Source organism: Schistocerca piceifrons, chromosome 4 (genome assembly GCF_021461385.2).
Source record: "Schistocerca piceifrons isolate TAMUIC-IGC-003096 chromosome 4, iqSchPice1.1, whole genome shotgun sequence".
NCBI classification, from domain to species: Eukaryota; Metazoa; Arthropoda; class Insecta; order Orthoptera; family Acrididae; genus Schistocerca; species Schistocerca piceifrons.
The window spans coordinates 142,008,039-142,031,599 of NC_060141.1; the positions used below are offsets into that span (position 1 = coordinate 142,008,039).

At 41.0% G+C, this 23,561-nt stretch overlaps 1 protein-coding gene across 1 annotated transcript in view; it reads right to left on the reverse strand.

Moving 5' to 3' along the window:
* Positions 1–23,561, reverse strand: part of LOC124796407 (nucleoporin Nup43) — a 213,555-nt gene that overhangs the window by 83,959 nt on the left and 106,035 nt on the right. The window contains exon 4 of the mRNA XM_047260584.1: positions 17,212–17,333. Within this exon, the coding sequence (XP_047116540.1) occupies positions 17,212–17,333 (122 nt within the window). The remainder of the gene's footprint in view (positions 1–17,211; positions 17,334–23,561) is intronic.

A 23,561-nucleotide genomic window follows, 5' to 3' on the forward strand; every position in this document is an offset into this window, starting at 1 on the left:
GAAATTAGTTTATCTGTCTACATTTACATGGATACTCTGCAAATCACACTTAAGTGCCTGGCAGAGGGTTTATCGAACCACCTTCACAATAACTAACTATTATTCCAACTTTTAACAGAGGATGGAAAAAAACGCCTATATCTTTCCATGTGAGCTCTGATTTCCCTTGTTTTATTATGATGACCATTTCTCCCTATGCAGGTCAACGTCAATGAAATATTTTTGCATTTGAAGGAGAAATTTGCAATTGAAATCTCATAAGAAGATTCCACCGCAACAAAACATGCCTTTGTTTTAATGATGTCCACCCAAACCCATATCATATCAGTCATACCCTCTCCCCTATTTCACGATAATACCAAATGTGTTGTTCTTTTCTGAACTTTCACAATGTACTCTGTTAATCCTATCTGGTAAGGATCACAGACCCTGCAGCAGTACTCCAAAAGAGGATAGACAAGCATAGTGTATGCACTTTCTTTAGTAGATCTGTTACATTTTCTGAATGTTCTGCCAATAAAACACAGTCTTTGTTTTGCCTTCCCCCACAACATTTTCCGTATGTTCTTTTCAATTTAAGTTGTTAGTAAAGAATTTTATGACTGACCCAGTCAAAGGTCTTTGATAGGTCAAGGCACAGACCCACTACCTTGCAACCAGAGGGTGAGTTTGTCTAGTCCTATTTACAACCATCTCATTACTGACCAAACGGGAAAGTAGCAAAACCGTAAGTCCACACGGTCAGAAACTATTATGCCAATTAATAGCTAGCTGAAACAGTAATAAAAGGACACATTAAAAGTTGGGTCAGTTTAAAGCATGCTAACTAAAAGTCGATAACTAATAGAGGCTTACATAAGAACTGAGACAAATTTTATGTCATGAAAAGAGACAGGTAAATTTTAAATTAGTGAGGACACACAATGATGCAGTGCAATAATGCACATAGTCATAGGACAAAAATGAACAACATGCAAACTTATATTAAAAGAGGACATTTTCCAGCTATGTAAAATGAACTGGATGGATGCTTGTAAATAACAACATGTGTATGTTCTTTTAACTGATGACTGTGGTGTGTTTTTCCATGTAGCCACATATATATCCCCACTAAATTAAGAACTTGAATACCACTTGTGTAAAGGAAAAAATTTCACTGCATTTCTTGGTTTGTATACGAATTTTATGTCGCCAGCTTCCACTCAGTTTTACTGCAGTTCTGTACTGCTCCTTTACGACACATAATGAACTTTCTGTATAATGTTTCCTTTTTTCATTTTAAATGTAAATTACTAATTCAACTGAACATCTGGGCTAGTGACCCAGTGTTCTTATTCCTGTCAACAGATGACAGTACTTTTGCCATTCTGGTTTACCAGTTGGCTCCCTCCTCCATGAATGCTAGTCTACGCTCTGGACTCGCTGGTAGCACACCACATCTTGCACTCGTCCACCGCGGCACTCGAAGTCACAGCACCAAGTGTAGGTGTCCTGGTATTCTTGGCATATTTCTTTACCCAGGCAGTCTTCTGCAGTACTGTCTGGTGTTACTTTGGCATTGACTTGCGTTTTAGAGGACCTAGCCCGACCAGTGGTTTTTAAATTTCAAGAAATTTTTTGTTTGTGTATTACTGCATGTAAAAATTATCTCCTATCTCTTGCTATTTTCTGTACGACATCTGAAGATGGCCGGATAGGAGCCCCCAACTGGTCGTGTCCTAAATAAAAGAACTTTACAACCGTAACGGTATTTTCAAGCTCTGGTATAACGTTCAGTTGCGGATGTTCCTCCAACAGGATTGTTTGTGTATATATTCAGTTTTTGCTCATCTATAACTATCTTTGTGCAACCCATTTGCAGTATTTACAAAGAGGTCACACAAGTTACACATTTCATATAGCACACTAAGTGCGGCAGCACCTAGAAATACCTTACCTTTTTTACTGTTATTTATTTTACAGACCTCTGTAACAGAACAATTCATATCTAAATGCCATATGATGATGATGATGATGATGATGAAGTCCCATACTCCTTGACAGAGCGTAGGGGAACGATGCGGGAGACCTGCACTGTCGTACTAGGCAAGGTCCTAGTGGAGGTGGTTTGCCATTGCCTTCCTCTGACCGTAATGGAGATGAATGATGATGATAAAGACAACAACAACAACGACAACAACAACAACAACAACACCCAGTCATCTCGAGGCAGGTGAAAATCCCTGACCCCACCGGGAATCGAACCCGGGACCCTGTGCTCAGAAGTGAGAACGCTACCACAAGACCACGAGCTGCGGACATGATTCTACTTCTAATGCCATGTGAGAATATTAAAAAACCTTCAATTGATTGTTTACGTCTTGACACAGGAAAAAGGGTCCAACTTTTCTGAGGCTGAACTGTATTTAATAAGTATATCTGAAAATTCTCTCTTTATCTTCAACTTACTTAAAACAGCCTACACCTACATAGATAATCTACAAGCTACCATAGGGTTCCTGGCAGAGGGTACCCTGTACTACTACTAGTCATTTTCTTTCCTGTTTCACTTTCAAATAGAATGAGGGAAAAACAACTACCTATATGCCTCCATATGAGCCCCAATTTCTCATATCTTATCTTCGTGGTCCTTATGCGCAATGTATGTTGACGGCAGTAGAATCATGTGGCAGTTAGCTTCAAATGCCAGTTCTCTACATTTTTCTCAATAGTATTTCTCAAAAAGAATGTCACCTTCCTTCCAGCAATTCCCATCCGAGTTTCCGAAGCATCTCTGTAACACTTACGTATTGTTCGAACCTAACAAATCTAGCAGACTGTCTCTGAATTGGTTTTGTGTCTTCCTTCAACCTAACCTGGTATGGATCCCAGAGACTCGAGCAGAACTCAATAATAGGTCACACCATAGTCCTATATGCAGTCTCCTTTACAGCTAAACCACTATTTCCTAAAATTCTCACAATAAACTCAGACTGACCATTAACCTTCCCTACCACAGGCTCATTCCATTTCATACCACTCCACAATGTTATGCCTGGATATTTAACTGATCTGACTGTGTCGAGCATCGCACTAGTAATATTGTATCCCATCATTACAGTTATGTTCTTCCTACTTATTATCATTAACTTACATTTGTCCAAATTTAGAGCTAGCAGCCATTCATCACACAAACTAGAAATTTTGTTTAAGTTGTCTTTTATCTTCCTACAGTCACTCTACTTTGACACCTTACTGTACACCACCGCATCATCAGCAATCAACTGCAGGTTCCTGCCCACACTGCCCGCCAAATCATTTATGTATACAGAGTACAACAGCGGTCTTATCACACTTCCCCAGGGCATACCTGGTTTTTATTTTATTTTTATATACACGTCAAGTTCCAGTACATGAAATTACAACACAAAAGAAATAACAGATAAAAATAAAATGTTTATAAACCTTGAAAAAATCACGCCATAAGTTTAAGTGAACACAATCAACAATACAACAAGAATCAGCTAATTTTTCAACGAAATCCTCGACAGAATAGGACGAGTGACCCATGAGGAAACTCTTCATTTCCAATTTGAAGGCGCATGGATGAATGCTAAAATTTTTGAATTCTTGTGGTAGCTTACTGAAAATGGATGCAGCAGTATACTTCACACCTTCCTCCACAACAGTTACGGAAGTCCGATCCAAATGCAGGTTTGATTTCTGCTGAGTATTAACTGAGTGAAAGCTGCTTATTATTGGGAATAAGTTGACACTGTTGACAAGAAACGACAGTTAAGTATATATGTATTGAGAGGCCAATGTCGAAATACCCAGACTCGTGAACAGGGGTCAGCAAGAGGTTCGCAAACTTAGACCACTTATTGCCCTAACTGCTCATTTCCGAGTCAAAAATATCCTTTTAGAATGGGAAGAAGTACCCCAAAATATAATACCATATGACATAAGTGTATGAAAATAAGCAAAGTAGACTAATTTTCATGTTGAACAATCACTTCTTCAGCTACCATTCGAACCGTAAAAACGGCAGCATTAAGTCTTTGAACAAGATCCTAAACGTGGGCTTTCCACGACAGTTTACTATCGGAACACCTAGAAATTTGAACTGTTCAGTTTCACTAATCATATGCCCATTCTGTAAAATTAAAACATCACATTTTGTTGAATTGTGTGTTAGACACTGTAAAAACAATCTTACTGTAAAAACAGTCTTATTGTGATTTAGCATTAGTTTATTTTCTACAAGCCATGCACTTATGTCATGAAATGCACTATTTGAAATCAAGCCAATGTTGCACAGAACTTCCTTTACTGCCAAGCTAGTGTCATCAGCATACAGCAACATTTTAGTTACCTGTAATACTGGAGGGCATATCATTTATATAAATAAGGAAGAGGAGTGACACCCTCCATTTGACTGTATCCCACTCAGACCCCACATCACAGCCATTCTCAACACTGTGAATAATGAATGACCCTTTGCTGTCTGTTGTAAAAGTAAGAGGCGAACCAATTGTGAGCTTCTCCCTTTATTCTGCAATAGTACAGCTTCTGGAGCAATATTTTGTGATCAACACAATCAAATGCCTTAGTTACATCAAGAAATACACCCAGCATTCAAAGCTTTTCGTTTAACCGATCCAGTACCTCACAGAGTAAAGAGAATACAGCATTTTCAGTTGTTAAACCAACCCCAAAGTTGAACTGTACACTTGATAGCAAATTATGTGAAATAAAATGATCAATTATCCTTACATACACAGCCTTTTCAGTAACTTTAGCGAACACTGATGGTATTTAAATAGGTTTAAAATCGTCTACATTTTCCCTTTCTCCCTTTCTATGGATTGGCTTTACTACTGAGTACTTTAATCGTTCAGGAAACTGAGCATTCCAAAAGGAAAATTACAAATATGGCTATATACAGGGCTAACATGTGCAGCACATTACTTTAATATTCTGCTAGGAACTCACTTTAATATTCTGCTAGGAACTCCACCATGTCCATGAAACCCCTTGGTCTTCTTTATGGATTCTTCCATTGCTTCTTGATAGAACATTTCCATATTGAGGGTTGAATAACACTTGGGCAGTTTTTCGTTCTACTGATTTTTATTTGTATGAACTAGTTTTTGGCTTATTAGGCCATCTAGAGATAACTACTGGCTATTGTTTACAAGGAGCTTGTGTTCTTGTGTAATACCTTAGTCCAGAATGTTTGGTTCTTGCATTGTATCTCAGTCCAGAATGTTTGGTTCGCAAGAACACAAGCTCCTTGTAAATAACAGCCAGTAGTTATCTGAAGACGGCCTAATAAGCCGAAAACTAGTTCATACAAATAAAAATCAGTAAAAGAAAAAACCGCCTAAGTGTTATTCAACCCCCTTAGCCTTCAATGATTTAATTATTGACTCAATCTCCCCCTTGTCTGTATCACAGAGGAGTATTTCAGACATCAATCTTAAATGCATTTGCCAAGAGATTTATACGATTCCCTGTAGAAACTAAATTTTTATTTAATTCACCACCAATGTTCAGAAGATGATCATTAAACACTGTATGTATATCTAACTTATCAATAACACAAATATTTTTGCTATGAACTGACTTTATATCATCGACCTTGTTCTGCCGACCAGACAGTTCCTTCACAACTGACCATATGGTTTTAATTTTATCCTGTGAATTAGTTATTCTATTTGCGTACCAAATACACTCTGCCTTCCTAATAACATTTTTAAGCACCTTAAAGTATTGTTTGTAATGGGCTACTGTAGCTTGATTGTGACCACTTCTTACATTTTGATGTAATTCCCGCTTTGTTCTACATGATATCCTTATCTTACTTGTCAGCCACCCAGTCTGCCTTTTACTGCTAGTGCCCCATTTAAAACCTTCTAATGGAAAGCAACTCTCAAAGAGCATGAGAAATGTGTTAAGGAAAGCATTAAATTTGTCATCATTGATATTGGCACTATAAACATCCTACCACTCTTGTTCCTTGTGAGTTTTAAAAAACTCTCTATTGCCATTGGATTAACTTTTCCTACATAATTATATGTGTCATTTGTTTGAGTACAAAAGCCTTTTAGTGTTAAAATTTGTGCATCAGGGTCTGACAGGCCATTCACCCTTTTACTAACAGCATGTCCATCCCATTCACCCTTTTACTAACAGGATGTCCGTCTGGTACAAGGGTAGTTTGAAAAGTTCTTGGAATGGAGAGAATAGAATAAAGTACTTACATCACTGAACCTTTTTTTTATTTTTCAGTGTAGTCTCCTTGTGGATTAATGCACTTGGTCCAACAATGATCCTGTGACTTGATCCCATCTCGAAAATGAGTTTCCTCCAGGCCTGCAAAATAGTTGTCAACTCCGGCTATCAATTCTTCATTTGACATGAATCTTCATCCACCAAGAAAAATTTTCAGTTCTGGGAAGAGATGAAAGTCTGACAGAGCCATATCAGGTGAATAAGGTGGGTATGGCAACAATTCATACTTTACTTCACATAATTTTGCAATGGCAAGTGTGCAGGCTTGCACTGTCTTGATGGAAGAGGACTGTCTTCCTCGCTAAACCTGACTTTTTCGTGTATCTTTTGTTGCAATTTGTCCAGGTTAGCATAGTATTCTCCAGTAATTGTTTGCTCAGTGGGGAGATAAGAATCCCCTTCGCATCCGAGAACACGGATGCCAAGACCTTTCCCATCAATGGAATTCTCTTTGCTTTTTTTGGTGGCAAAGAATCAGCATGTTTCCACTGCTTTGACTGTTGTTTTGTCTTTGGGGTATAATAATGCACCCATGATTCATCTATGGTCACAAACCCGCACAAAAAAATCTTGTTTGTTCCTCCTAAAACAGGTCAAACATTGTTCCGATATGTCCATTCTCATGCGTTTCTGATCTAGCGTCAAGAGTCAAGGCACCCATCTTGGAGATAAGTTTTTCATTCCTAATTCTTCAGTTAACATGTGATACACCCTTTCAGATGACATCTGGCAAGCGTGAGCAATTTCACGCACTTTCAATCAGCGATCTTCTGTGACCATTTTGTGCGCTTTTGCAATGATTTCTGGAGTAGTGACACAGCTTGGCTGACCACTGCACAGATCATCGTCTAAGTTGTCCACTTGGCAACAGTTGAATATGAAAGAGCAGAGTCCCCCAGTGTATTCTGGAAATTGGCATGAATGTCCTTTGCTTTACAAAGTACTCAATCACTGCTCGAATCCCAATTTTTTCCATCTCCGCAAATCGCTACGTGGAACAACAACAGAGCCATGTCACTGCCACAGCTCTCTTCGAAGAGTGGCACTTGCTTACAGGCAACAGTCCAATGAATATCACGTGAACAAATCTTGTGGCGATTCCGAGAACTTTTCAAACCACCCTTGTAATGAAGAATAAATAAAAATACTGTCTATGGCTGTGCTACTGTTCCCCTGCACCCTAGTTGTAAAAAACAGTCTGCATCAGATCATATGACTTTACGAGATCTACGAACGTCCTTTTTCTTGCACCATCGTATACAGAATTTATATTGAAATCACCACATATAACTAATTTCTGGTACTTCCTACAAAGTGAATCAAGAACCCTTTCTAGCTTGAGCAGAAATGCTCTGAAGTCAGAGTTAGGGGGCCTATAAACAACAAAAATTAGAAGTTTAGTTCCACTAAATCCAACTGCCCCAGCACAAATTTGAAATATCTGTTGAGTGCAGTGCCGTGATACATCTATGGACTGAAATGGAATACTGCTTTTTACATACATGGCCACTCAGCTACGAACTCCTCGAAAAACAGAAAACTAATCTGTATCTTGGTAAAGGAAGCCTCTGAATTGTCAAATTATTTAATTGGATACCAATAATTTCAGAGTCAACATCTATAAGCAGTTCACTAACTTTATCTCTAATAGATCTCATATTCTGATGAAATATGCTAATTCCTTCTCTACTTGGAAACCTGTTGTCCTCTGAAGATAATTCCTTAGTAAGAGGGACTTCCTTTAAGCAGGTATACCTATCAGCTTGTGATGAAGCAAGTTGGGATAATTTTACTTCCCCTCTTGTTTTGCAATTTCCCTACGTAAAATTCATTTTGTTCTTAACTATGTACCATTAACATACACGAGTATAATCTGCATTTTCATAAAAGAGAAAGGTTGGCCCTCAGTTTTAAAGAATATAACACCAGATCTAATTTTGTGCTTAAGTTTTATGTATGTAATTGATTTTCTAATTTATTTTAACTGTTCCTAGTTAGTATCATTCATTACAGGGTGAAATTGGTAATTGTTTCGTAGCTTAAATTCTATTGTTGACTGATAAATATAAATTCTGTACTAATTATAAACATTTAGACGAACAACTATTAGTATTCCTGAAGGATTTATCTGGCTCTATTCAAAAACATGTTAGCAAAGTCAGCTCTTAATTAATTCCAAAGTAATGAACAGTCTTGTCAAACGTATTGTGTGCATAACGATATTTGTTAATATCATCATTTAAACAAATGATTCAGCCTAAAACTCTTGTAGTAGAAGAAACGGTTAAAAAGAACCATTTTTTTTATGTATTCAGTTAATTTAATGAGTTAAGTTTTAATTGTAATTTCTGTAAATTAAACTTTGAACAATGTGTAGTTTCAGCACCTATTATTGTGAGGATATATAACGGCCCCATTTTTGGTTACGAGACAGTCAGTCCATGGCCAAGTTTCAGACGAGAAACCTGTGTTGGTTAGAACAACAACAAGAATGCATCACTGTAAATGTGAAATAAGTGTAACACAATTAGTCTGTGGGTTAAAACAACAAATACCCGATTATTCCGAAAGGACTGTGAATTAGGTGGTTATGTTTTTTACTGCTTATAGATATTCAACAGTAAACTACTGCAGCAGTATGTGGATGTTCGCCTGAAAACTATTAACGAGGCTTATCAAAAGTTAAACAATAGTGCACTGGCCATATTAAATGTGTATATGGGGGCTGTGAAAAGTGAAAGTAAACAACTCTGAAATGCAAATGTGCACCTGTCGGCTACATCATTTACAGTAGACTGTACTGCACTTCCACCCCCTATTTTTTCAGCCAGTACGTCGACACAGAGGACAACAAATGAAGAAATAAAAGAAAGCAGGGAATGTCATCACAAGCTGACCTCAATCTAAAAAAAGGTTCAGCTCTAACACCAACCACTACAGGAATTTTTCCATGAGTGATCCCATCACCACCCACTACACTGTCACCTATAAGCTCTGCCAGCCTCCCCCCCCCCCCCCCCCCCCCAGGCCATGCCTAGTGAAACCCGATCAGCTGACAGACTCAACTGGCACTGCTGCAATGTGACCCACGCCCTCTGCCATCAGTGCCTTCTCCAACCCCCTGTTAATGTGACTAACAGCCGCATTAAGATGAGACCAATCATGATGCTTAAACAGCTGCACGAAATACACATTAGTGTCACCAGTTTGAGTAGCTATCTTTACCAGGTCACCACCTACCACATATTCCCTATCCCTATCAAGACTGTCCCCTGCTCCACCTACTATCACCACCTGATCCTCTTTCATAAAATTCCTACACAACTCCCCTATCCTGTCAGTCACCTGAGTCAACCCTGCACTAGGCTTCACAATGCTGGTGACCTGGTACTCACTCCCCAAAACTTCCTGCAACTGCTGGCCCACACCTCTAATGTGTGAACTACTTAGCAGAAGAACCTTCTTCTTTCTGTTAGACTTAGCAACTGACCCAGGCTTCTTAACTGCTGAGAATTGCTGCATGTTTCGTACACCTACAGCTAAAGAGGCTCCTCTCCACTCAACTCAACTCTGACAGTTGGTCAAATCTATTGCATATACGCAAAGTACAACTGTCTGAATACCACCTCCTCCTCATCCTAGTTGTCTTCTTTCCAACTGCCATTTCCCATTCCCCACCACCCTTCACCCTCCTCAACCTATGTAGTTCCTCCTTTGCATATTTTAACAGCACCTGAAGGGCACGGATCTTAGGCTCCTGCTCCTCTACCAATTTATTTCTACTACATATTCTGCAGACCCAAGAGAGGATCTCGCCAGAACGCCAACTGGCTTCCCCACTGCATTCCCCCCCTATGAAAATACTTTGAAAAAATCCCACACCATAATCACTACTCACAGACCTACGCACTTCTCACTCATGGTAAAATTTTACAGTTATGGGGGTGGGACGGGGGGGGGGGGGGGGTGAGTCTACGTTACCTAAGTTCTGTTACACCAGTAGAACTATTTATAGAACTAAAAATAGCGGTCTCAGAATTCTCTCTCTCTACTAAGAAAGCAACTACTTTTATTAATATTACAAACAACAACTAATACCAATATCAACAAAACTTCACAAAATTATTAGTTAAAATCAAAAATTGAAACAGCCACTGGAACACTCAACGAAGTTAAAACAGTGACTCAAAATTTTACTGAAATATTTCACTATAAACAATAAGAAACATCAGCTGAAAACTAAAGCACGAAATTTACTAAATAACTTCAACGCACAGAAAACTCTGAAATCCACAGAGCGCTAATGTTTCCAAAAGTTTATTAAATCGTTATTCTGCCACAAACAGCACAAAACACCACTGGAAACTAGTAAATTGAATAACTGTATAACAGTGCACAAAAAACTTTGTCGGTACTTAGCTTTATAACTGCTACAGCTGCAACCGCACACCACAAAATGTAAACATACCACTGAGGTGTGAGGCTTGGATGAGCGACGTAAGTACACTCACAAATAACAGACAACTCGAGTCAATAACACAGGAAGAAAGACTGAGATTAATGAAAACCCACTAATAAGTTACTTTTACAGCAAATATTAACACCAATAAACTGGTGATACCCTTGTCTCTGATGAACACTCGTCATCAAGGAAAACGCATTGCGTTCTATTACTTAACAAGTCTTCGAGCCATTCATGTATCTGTGAACTTACTCCATATGCTCAAACCTTTGTTAACGGCCTACTGTGGGGCACCGTGTCAAATGCAACCCGAAAATCTAGATATATGGAATCACCCTGTTGCCCTTCATACATAGTTCACAGTATATCATGTGAGAAAAAGGTATGCCGAGTTTTACATGAGCAACGCTTTCTATAACCCTGCTGATTTGTGGACATAAGCTCCCCACTCTTAAAGTTTAATATATTCAAACTGAGAATATGTTCCACAATTTGGCAGCATACTGAAGTTTGGAATAAAGCAAACAATGGAAAATCCAGGATGGAACGTAACAATATTATGAAAGGAAAGTTGCTACTCACCATATAGCAGAGATGCTGAGTCACAGATAGCCACAACAAAAAAACTGTCACAAATAAAGCTTTCAGCCATTATGGCCTTCGTTAACAACACACACACACACACACACACACACACACACACACACACAGGTATGCGCGCGCCCCACGCGCCCGCTTGCAGTCTCAGGCAACTGAAACCACACCACAACAAGTGTGGTTTCAGTTGCCTGAGACTTCAGTTTGTGTGTGTGTGAGCGTGCGCTTTTTGTGTGTGTGTGTGTGTGTGTGTGTGTGTGTGTGTGTGTGTGTGTGGGCACGCGCTTTGTGTGCGTGTGTGTGTGTGTGTGTGTGTGTGTGTGGGCACGCGCTTTGTGTGCGTGTGTGTGGGCACGCGCGCTTGCACGCATGTCTCTACATCTATTGTTGAAGGCCTTGGCCGAACGCTTTATTTGTGACAGTCTTCTTGTTGTGCCTATCTGCGACTCAGCACCTCCGCTATATGCCGAGTAGCAACTTTCCTTTTCATAATATTGAAGTTAGGGATATTGGTCTGTAATTTTGCGGGTCTGTTCTTTTACCCTTCTTATATACCAGAGTCACCTGTACTTTTTTCCATTACTTGGCACTTTGTGCTGTGTGACATGTTCACGACAACTGCAGGCTAGGTAAGGGAAAAAAGCTGCTGAGTCCTCTTTGTAAAACCGAATTGGAATTCCATCCAGACCTGGTGATTTACTTGCTTTCAAATCTTTCAATTGTTTCTCTATGCCAGAGATGGGTACTACTATGTCATCCATACAGGAGTCTGCTCGATGGTCAAATGACAAATTGTGTGCACGATTCTCTAGTGTGAACAATTTTGTTTTGCAGTGTTCAACTGCCACAGTGTACTGGTCAACGAGGGACTGAATAGAAGACCTAGACCTGCTTAGCGATTTTACACAGGACAAGAATCTTTTACGAAAGTGTGACAGTGGCAACTGTTGCATGCTTTGCACTTCGCTCTTTCCACAGATGAATTAATCTCTACTAATCTTCACTTGTCGTCATTGGTGCATTCTCTTTAGAACTGAGAATGAAACAGTCTCTGCTTCCTCAGCATCTTCCGAATTTTGTTACTAAGCCATGATGAATCTTTTCCATCCTTTTCCCACTTACTCGCCACGTGACTCTCCAGACTACGATTTACAGTCTGCTTAAACTTGCCAATAATTCCTCTACATCCATCTCACTGGAACTAAGTGATGTTAATTCACTGTCTAAGTGAGATGCTAATGGCTTCTTACCTGCTCTATCTAGCAGAAACACTCTCCTGGCCTTCTTGACTGATTTATTAACTTAAGATCTAAGATATTTCCACTGTGTGTGGGCTGCCAAGCTAGCTGCTCCAACTGTGTTCAGAAGTATTCCCCCAAAAAGAATACACCAACATCCCAGTCTATAATGAGTAGATTAAAGTCGCCTCCAACTAATATTGCATGATCTGGGTATTTACTCACTACTGACTGTAGACTTCCTTTGAATGACTCTAGAACTGTCACAGTGGAATTGGATGTTTGGTAAAAACATCCAACATCTAACTAGGTTTCACCAACATCTGTTATTCACAAACAGGTAACTTCACTGTAACATTCGACTTTCATATTTTTGTCAACTGCAACGAACACTCTCCCTCCTATGGCTTCTAATCAGTCTTTCCAATATACGTTCGATGACTCACTGAATATCTCAGAGCTTTCCACCTTAGGTTTCAGATAGCACTTGGTCCCAAGAACAATTTGAACATGAGAACTTTCCTGGCGGGCAATAAATTCTAGAACTTTACTACAAATACTTCAACAGTTTACTGATAAAATTTTTACAGTCAAGGTGACTTTATTCTGAATGCTGTCTGACTTCACTTGCTGCATATCGACTGGCGAGTGTTCATCAGAGCACCTGACACTACCATCTAGTCAAAAAAAAAACCTTCATGTGCACTCCGCAAGTACTCTGCTACCCGAGTAGCTGTTTCCTCAGTGCAATGCAACACAATAATGTGTATCTAAAAATCTGTAGTCAAGACTGTCATAGAATCAATGAAGCTTTTTGTTGAGACTCTCCACTAGGCTCCAAACCAAAGGACCCCAATCAACTCTGGGAACAACGCTACAAATTGTGAACTTTGTTTGCACCCCAAGCGTGAGGCTAGTAGCCTTCACTACCTCCACCTGCTGGCTGTATGAACTGAGGATAGCCTCAGAACCCACGCGACAGGTGTCGTTGGAGCCAATGTGAGCCACAATTAGCAGACAACTGCACCCTGCATGCTCAATAGCCATAGGCAAGACTGCGTCAACATTTTAGATGAGGCCCCCTGGCTGTGAATGGGTGAGGCCAGGCAGCCAGTCTTCACAATGGGTCTCCACCTCAAGCAACGCGAATGCATTACCACCCGCCACTCACCCTGCTGTGAGGATGGATCCACAGCATTGAGTGCACTAGGAGATGCCTCAGAAGCAGAGCCCATGCACAAAACAAGCAACATCTGAGGTGTCCCTTGCAACATGCCATATGCTCCGCCACTGCTACATCCCGACGCAGCAGCCTGAAGGGGGATCATAGCCAAAGGCACATTCAGCTCTTTGCGAACTGCAACCAGCTTCTCTTCTATCCACAAACAGCATGCACACATCCTAACCATCCTAGCAAGACTAACTGACGAAGTAAACTACAAAAGCACACAGAAACCTAGATAATCAACTTGCTACCCTCCTGACATGTCAGCAATGGATGCTGATGCGTTAATGAGCTATGTAGATGGCTGTTCAGTGAGCAGCTATTGCACTACAGAGTGAATGAAATTACTCTTACAAAAATGCAAGATTAAGCCTCTTAAACAGAAAAATATGCACGGAATTTAATACTGTTTGAGGAAAACACAGAAAAAGATAAACACTTGCTGCTCTGTAGACGTGTATCAGTACAGAGCTGGAGCCTGACTGATTGTCTTGCTAAATAGATTTTCAATCTTTGCTCATTATATTATTAAAATCAATTAACTTGACAAAGTGGTCAGCTACAAAATCATTTAGCACAATAGCATCAAAACAATTTGTAACAGTAATTAAACAATCAGTAGACGAGGAACTATTGTAGGTACTTCTAGGTGACAAATGGCCACGACAGACAGCCCGAAAGACGTAATAGTATCCATGAACTTAGTCCTATCATTGTTATCCTTAAGAGTATCCACATTAATATAAAAACATGAGCATTTTCATTTTTATAAATACTGCTTAAAAACCTGTAGATTTTCACTAAAGATAGAAAAAGTTGCATTAGAGAAACCATAGATCCCTAAAATGTAGACTACAAATGTGCAAACAATGAACTTAACCTTAGCTATTTCAAAGTCAAGATCCACATAAGAATTGTTCACCCCACAAATTTGTGAAATAAAACTTAACAGGCCATCCCTCAACACCTTTATATACAGTTCCACAGGACGAAGATATCAGGGTGAAGTTCTTAAATTTAGAAAGTTGTAGATCATCTAGTGAATGTTGATCCTCTGTTAAAACGAAACAGTCAGGAAGAAGATCAATGAAAAACTGTTCTACATAACCAAACTTATTTCCTAGTCCTTCAACATTTTGATGAAGTAGGTGTTGATTTATCTTATGCCTCTCTTTTTAGGTTAGTATTATTTACTTCAAGAGACTGCTCCCTAAAAAAGGAGTCTGTGTTCTATTTTCACATGGCCCGAGAAACCTAGGCTGAAAGGAGTTTCTAGGTAATTCATACTCCTTCACAAAAATACCAATTGGCCAGAAGTCGTCTTCAAGTAAAGTAATAAAGCCCTTTTCAGAACGATTTACCTTGGAACTGTTCAAAGAAAAACGTTTGGTTCTAAGTTTGTTACAACTGAAGTTTGAAATACCTCCACCCTTAATATAGCTTCAACATCTAGAAATAAAAATCCATTTCTTTTTCACTGCAGGTTTGCTGCACATTTTCCGGTATTAGGTCCAATTACTGTCTTTTAATTTTTTTACCTTTCCCTCACAGTTTAACTCTGCAACTTTTACAAAATTTAATATCTTTTTTTGCCCAAACATGTCTATGTATGACAGCTGAGCTGTAGAGTTGAAGCTTAAAAGTGTACTTGTTGGCAGTTTGCAATTTCACTAGTGTTTGGTCGTGCTGATTTCACTAATAAGAAATGAAAATTTCGCCAAACTTACATGGGAATTTTGCGAAAAAAGGATGTCAGTTTTCAGGTTCCTCCAAATAATATGGCTGACAATGTGCATAGCCAACAAACATTAACAACCTGTATGACAGATTCAACCATGGTATGAGCTGCATTCATGTTCATATATATGGATGTGATGAATGTCAGTCACAGCAAAGTACTGACTGTCAAATGCACAATATAGCTTGTTAATGTTTATTCGCTGAGCCCAATGTTGGCCATATTGTGCGTCTTTGGTATGTACTCAAATTCCATAATACAACAATTGGTTTACAAGGCTAGATATGTTATTTTCCAGAAGTCAGACACTTTGAGATTACAACTTCCAGTTGAGAAAGGCTATAAAGACAATATCATGATTGTGTGAAACAAATTAGTAGGAATGTACAGAGTTCTACAAGACTGTTGTGCCCACGAATGTAAAGTCAGTGATTCATGCAAGCTTTAAATTCTGTGGTTTCAGTGCTCTTTAAATGTCTTAAAGTATGACAAATATTAGGCTGAAATTTTACACTGCTGTTAGCTACTGAAATGTGAAAAATTAGTGTGAAGTTTTGTTCTATTTGTTATATGGTAAATGGTGCATTTAATTTTACAATTGCATTTGTAAACAATATTTTGTTGCCTGTAAAACAGTGACATCTGTTGGCCGGAGCTAACGGCTGCTGGCAAAGAGCTGGCTCATATGAATGAACATCTACGGAGAAGCGATGACTCACCATCTGTAGGAAGTTAACTCCTGACTGTTCGATATGAGCAGTGTATGGTGCTATGCCGCATTGTCCAGTACAGTTAAGTAAAATTTGTAACTGACCACACTCATTGAATTAACAAAGCTGGTTGTGAATCATGGATATTAAAGACTTGATGAACATTTTCAGAACTGTAATCACATTATTTACACCAAACTCCAATTGTCTACCAAAAAAGTCTGTCTTTCATTGCACACCAATAACAGTGTTCAATGCCAGTTCTCACACCATCTTTGGTGGCAAGGCTGTGAACACTGTACAAAATAGTGATCAGCTTTCAATCAGACTACCTGGAATAGTGCCAGCACTGACAATCTTACAGCCCAGTCATTCTTCACAAAATGTGCTTATCATTTGATATGCGGCAAGAAACATGGTTGTTTATCAAATGTTAAAAGATGGTGAAATGGTCCCATGTTCTGATGAGATGAAATACATGCAACAAGTGAAGGACATTTTGAACATTTTGATGAACTTCTGAAAAGTAACTTCAAGATCTGTGCTGTTTAAGGGCACTGTTGTCAATTAAATAGCAGCCAACAGTTACTATGTGACAACGGTGTTTGTGTACTAGATCAAAAGCTTCTACAGTTTGAGTTACCCAACATTCGCTCAAGTGTTAGAATATTTTGGAATTCATGTGTACCCAATTACTTTGATAAAGCCCCATTTCTCCAGGATTTTATTCTTGTGCTAATTGCGAGAGCTAGAAAATGGTACAGAGGAACAGTAATGTATCTTCTTCCATCATCTACAGTGAATGAATAAAAATCATCTTCCAGTCTGACTAATGACTAAATGCTTAATATAATAGTAGTAGTAGTAACTGACGCACTATTTTTCCTCTAGTAAATACCAGTTATATGATTGGATGTCAGATAGCGTAATATCAAAGAACAATAAATCAACAGGCACAAACATACCTACAACATGTACTGGTTTTTGTTGCCTTAAAGTGAGCAAATTCAGTTTCCCATCTTCTCCCACTGTGACTATGTCTTCTTCAAAACAGGACAAGGATGTGCATGAGCATCTTGTTCCATACCTGAAAGATATCACAGAAAATTCCTTAAGATATTAAAACGAATTAACTGTTCCCCAAGCTGGAATACCTGTGTTGATTTTAGTATACATAATCTGACTGAAGGAGTGACGAGTAATCTATGACTTTTTGTTGATGACTCTATATGTAAGAATATACACGGTTACTAGGATAGTATATTTACTTGGTGTGATGAGTGACAGTTTGCTACGAAAGTGGAAAAACCTGGTGTGTGTGTGTGTGTGTGTGTGTGTGTGTGTGATAGGTGCCCAATGGCATGGTCATCAGCGCCCTTACACTTATAAAAACAAACGAATGTGGAGATGAACTAAAAGTGTTGTACATGCATGCACTCTAAATATGAACCCAGACACTCTGTATAACATGCACTCTCACGTGCACTAAAACCAATTAGGAGGGAGGAGAGCTAACCAAGAAATTAAAACACAAATAAAACAAAACACACAAGACCTAAAAGAAAAGCACAGGGAAATGTGACTGGTTGACCACTTACAAAAATCTAGGGTGAGCCAGCCACCCTCTGACACATTAAGAACATCTCTCTGAAATCTTGATAAAAATGTTTGAAAATTTACAAAACTTTAAAACCTTAACCACATTTGTTTGATCATTACATAAAATAGATGGCAGATCAGCTGACAAATCCACCACAGGCCGTCGGTCGGCAAATAAAATGCATCCAATAAAATGTGCCGCACCGTGATCTGCACACCACAAGCAACACAAATTGGAGGGTCCTCTCAATGGAGTAAGAAGGACCTCATCCTGCCAACGTGGCTGGAACGAAGTACTCCGTGGCTGAGTTGTGGGCTCGATGACACGGAACTTGTTATCAGTCACTGCCAACCACATGTCTTCCCATCAACACATGACTCTGTATCTCAACAGCGACGTGATAGCACACCGAAATACCAGAGGCTCACGACACGCCTCCTTGGCTACTCAATTCGCCCTTTCATTCCCTGCAATTCCAATGTGCCCAGACACCAAGCAGAAAGACACCTACTTCCCCAGTCATTGTAGTTGTAGGTGGTCATCCTGGATATTCTGGGTTACTGTATCTGCTGGGTACAAACGTTGGAGAGAGTAAAGGGCACTCAGAGAATCTGAGCAGACGAGAATTTAACATGGAGAACATCTCATCTGCACCAGTGCTCGCAAGATCGCATATAATTCTGCATCAGAGGCAGTCTGACCTTGAGGGCACAATCCGGGGAAATGAGAGAGCAACCAACAGTCCCCCCACTTTGACCCATCTATAAAAACAGCTATATGGTCGTGGTACTCAGACAAAATATAGGAGAATATCGCATTAAAAACAGAAGCAGGGATGCTATCTCTTCTGTACAGCATCAAATCTAGAATCACTCTGGGTCTCTCCAGTAACCAGGGCAGCAGGCAGGTAAAACCGTGGATTTAGGGTCATATTGGCTTCAAACCGAGTGACTCCAGCACACGCCACATGCAAATCCCAAATGGCATCGTGGCTCATTGACAGTTGGAAAAAAAGCATTCCAGAGATCGACAGGCACCAGTATGGTGTGTGGGTGAAGTTGGAGCAGCAAGGAACTGACATGCCTGACACACTACGAGGAGCTGGTGCCAGGTGGTAAGTGGCAGTTACCCCGCCTCAGCACAGATGCTAGGATTGGGACTTGTCCGATAAGTGCCCATGGCCAGCTGAATCCCCTCATTATGTACAGCGTCAATGATAAGCAAGTAAGAGGGCCTTGCTGACCCATACACCGTACAACCATAGCCCACGCGCGAACGAACAAAACCCTGATAAAACTGAAGGAGATGCACCCTGTCCACTCCCCCAAGGCCTGTGGCTACGACACTTGATGGTGTTCAGTACCTCCAGGGATCTGGCTTTCAGGTCTCGCAGGCGTGGTAACACACACACACACACACACACACACACACTTATCTGCAGAAAACTGAAAACCCATTTTTGCAGCCCACTCCTCTAAACGCCGCACTGTAAGTTGCAACAGACAGCTTGCCATTGCGACACCGGAAAAGGAACAGAAAACAGCAAAATCGTCTACAAATAAGGAGCACTGGACAGCTCTCCTTACCATACATGTGATACTGTTGATGGCTATGACAAAGAGGGTAACACTTAAACGGGTCTTAAAAAAACCACTGAGAAAGGAAAGGCTGTAGAAGATGGGGAGGTGGCCATGAAAGCCCCATTGATGCAGCTGTGCAAGAATACAGTGTCTCCAAGTAGTATCGTATGCCTTACTTGTATCGAAGAACATGCCAATAAATACAGTGATGCTTATGGAGGAACGCCTTCTGAAGAACCACCTCTAGGAGTGTCCAATTGTCGACAGTGGACCGAAATCTTCGGACACCACACTGAGAGCGGTTAAGGTGTTGCCTGGTCTCGTAACAACCAGGCCAGACGATGGTTAACCATTCGCTCCAGGGTCTTTCCCACACAGCTCGTTAAGGCAATACTGGGACATTTACAGTCCTTTCCTGGTTTGAGGAGAGGGATCAGAATTGCCTCCCTCCACGATTTGGGGAAGTTGTCTGTTTGCCATATTAGATTAAAACATTCGAGGAGGATTTTCTTTGATTCCGTTGGCAAATGTCGAAGCATGCAGTACCGGGTTTGGTCATGACTGGATGCAGTGTCACAAATCTCAGTCAGTGCCGATTAGAGCTCCAACATCGAGAAAGGGGAGTTGTAGGCCACAGAACTGTTGGACCTGAAGTCCCACCTTTCCTTCGCTACAGTCGCACGATAGCGATGAAATCCTGGATCCTGGCTTGGATTGGCAGTAGTTTGTGCAAATGTTCGGCCAGCGTCTTAGCACTGTCTCTGGGTGTTGTTTGGAGGAACCCCTGTTTCAGTACTGCTGCGATCAGTAAACAGCTGCATTTACTGGAAAACCTCCGGATGGCTTCCCATACTTTTATAGAAGAAGTGGAACGACTGATGTTTTATAGAAGAAGTGGAACGACTGATGAAGTCCAGGAACGCTTGCCATGACCTTTTCTTACTCTCCCTAATAACATGTCAAGCCTTGGCCCTCACGACTCGAAAAGCCCCAAGGTTGTCTGCTGTTTGTCGGCATTTAAAATGTTTAAGAGCCACACGCCTTTTCCGGATCACGGAATGGCACTCATCTGTCCACCGAGGTACTTGTCACCTTCTAAGATGACCTGAGGATGGAGGGTCAGTGGCACAATGGATCATGTGTGTGATGTGGTCCACTCATCCCTGGATGCTGTTGCAGTGTTCAAACACAGCCAGCTGCCTGAAACGCGCCCAGTTAGTCCTGCTGACCATTGATTTTGGGGGCTTAACTTCAGGTGATGAGCCATTTAGCAGGTGAAGGAAGACTGGGAAGTGGTCACTGGAATGAATGTCGTCAATGACCTCCCACTGAACAGAGTCGGCAACGGTGGGAGAACAAAGAGAGGTTGATGGCTGCGAATGATCCAGTAGCAGTAGAGAAATGTGTGTGAGTACCCTTGTTGAGGAAGCACAGCTTGTGAGATGTCATGAGGCCCTCCAAAACCAGACTCCTAGGGCAAGTATTGGTCAAGCCTCACAGGACATGATGGGCATTGAAGTCTCTCAAGAAAGGAATGGTCGCAGGTATTGTGAGATAAGATCGGTAAAAGCCTCAGAGTCTAGTGTATCTTGCGGAGGTAAATACAATGACCAAACAGTGATCCTTCGACACACATGAATTTGAACTGCAACTGCTTGCATGTCAGTAGCCAATGGGAGAACAGAGGAGTGGTGCATATTAGTGACAAACACTGCGACACCTCCCTGGTCCTTTCCCCCGATAGTTCATATTTGCGGTATAGCATATATCCCTGTAGCACAGGGACATCTGTATCATTAAAATGTGTTTCTTGTAAACATAAGCACATTAGATGTGCCTGTGCTAAAAGTTTCAGTTCCTCCCCATGAGCCCTGAACCCATTCATGTTCCACTGTAGTATGGAAGTGATGTCATCGGTGCAGTTTTAATTTATCCCTATCTTTGCACCGGGGAAGTGAAGCACTTGAAGAGCAAGGGCGGAGTAGAGGGGCTGCCTGGGTCCAATGCATCTACCTCCATGATATCCTCCTTATCAGTCAGACGGGAAAGAATAACGTCTGGCAGCACTCGGGACAGTTTTTGACATTGTGAGCCTTTCCCTGCATCCTGTCCCTTCGAGGATGAGGGGGAAAGGGGGCGTTGAGAGGCACTCTGCTTTTCTTGTACCTTCTGGATGCTCGCTGCAGAACTGTTGTTGGTCTTTACTGGTGCAGCTCTCTGATTGATTTGTCTTTACTCTTCTTCCCTTGAAACGTACACATGCAAGTACAGGTGCTTGTGGTGGATACAGGCACACTAGGCGCTGTCTGGTTGAAGTGTCCATCTTGGGAATACATTTTCAGCATCATTGAAGAATACGAGGCGGCAAAGATGAGGTTTTGTCACCTTACATTCTTTTTTGGCTTTGGTATAGAGGATCTGGGTGGTCACTTATCTCCTGTATTTTGTGTTCTTCAGCAAAAACGGGGCAGTCTTGGCTCCAGACTGAATGGTTCCCAGAGCTGTTGATGCAGGTCACCGGAGATGGGCAGTCAGTCCCAGCGTCATCAGTGGCTTTTCTGCAGTTCCCGCAGATCGCTTCACCTCCACAACTCACGGTTGAATGGCCGAATTGCTGGCATTTATAGCACTGCATAGCTTCGAACACAAAGTCGAAGGAACCCTGCCATAAGATGTTCAGGCAGTATCAGAGAATTGAATGTGACAATGAAAGTGACAGTCTTTTCAGTTGCTCCATTATTCCTGCACATTCGTTGTTCCACTTTGACTATTCCCTGGGATGCCCATTCTTGCTTCAGTTCTACTATGCCCATGTCCATGATATCTTGGCATTTGACAACATCCGTACTGGAGTTGAAAGAGGTGTGCACCTCAACAATGATATCATAGTCATCCAGTTTCTGCGATTTCTTAAGGTCTACCTGCATTGACCTGTTAGTTTCGACTGACAATGAGCCTTTGCGCAATTGTTTTATAGATTTTAATGTTCCAGTGAGGCCTTCTAAACCCTTAAGGTTACAAAAGGGGGACACTTTTTCAAATGTCCCTTCCTTCCCCTTTATCACCAGAAATACAATGTTAGTCATGACTCCATGAGCCCTGTTACTGCAGTCCAAAGTATTTTGATTATCGAGATGACTAGCTTCTCTCATTCTTTTCGATGAATGGGCACGAATACTCCCAGGAGGTACAACCTTCCCACTGGGAGGAGAAGAAGATTTCGAGGGTTCCATCTCAGACCCACGAGCAGCTAGGAAAATAAAGAGTCCCTCGGACAGAGCCCAACGTGCCTCAGTAAGCCTTATACAACTGAGGGGTGCCAGGTTCAAAACAGGTTGCCCACTAATGGCTGTTCATCTCAACAGCCATGCATCTCATTAGTACGCTGCACACCTTGAGATTGAGGTGGCTTTTATAGAGGTTTATCCCATCCTTGCGATCTGGGTGCTCAAGCCAAGATCCCCGTTCCCTGAGACACACAACATTCCACCACCACGCTGTGCAGTGCTCGCTGACACATGCAAAGAGCTTATGGTGATGGAGGACTGGCAGCACTTATTGGTCCCCAGCTCAAACATCACGGGCATCAAGCCCGTACGCAGAAAATCAATGCTGAGCCCCTGAGGGCAAAAACAATGTAAGTTAATGCAGATGAGTGGGAGAAACAATCTTGTAATGTTTGAATATACACACATCAAAAAAAGTTTTGCATCACCCCAGTTCCCAGAACTCCTGAAGATAGACATTGACTGTGGATATTGTATCACAGACACAGTCCCTTTGGCACTGTTCAGAGATTTCACTAAACCCACTGTAATATGCAAACAACCTTGCATGACCAGCACCTATTGGATGGAGGGTGTCCGACACCCGATCAGTTCCAGTCATTCCACCAGGAAGGAGGTACACAGCTCATGTGTCTGTAGTTCAACCATGCCTGGATGGTCAATACTGCGGTTTGAACGCGTCCGTGTTGTTACTTTGTGCCAGGAAGGGCTCTCAACAAGGGAAGTATCCATGCGTCTCAATGAATGGAAAAAAAAAAGTTATGACATGGAGGAGATACAGCTCAGGCTTCCCAAGGACTACAAATGCAGTGGATGACCGCTACCTGTGGTTTATGGCTCGGAGGAAT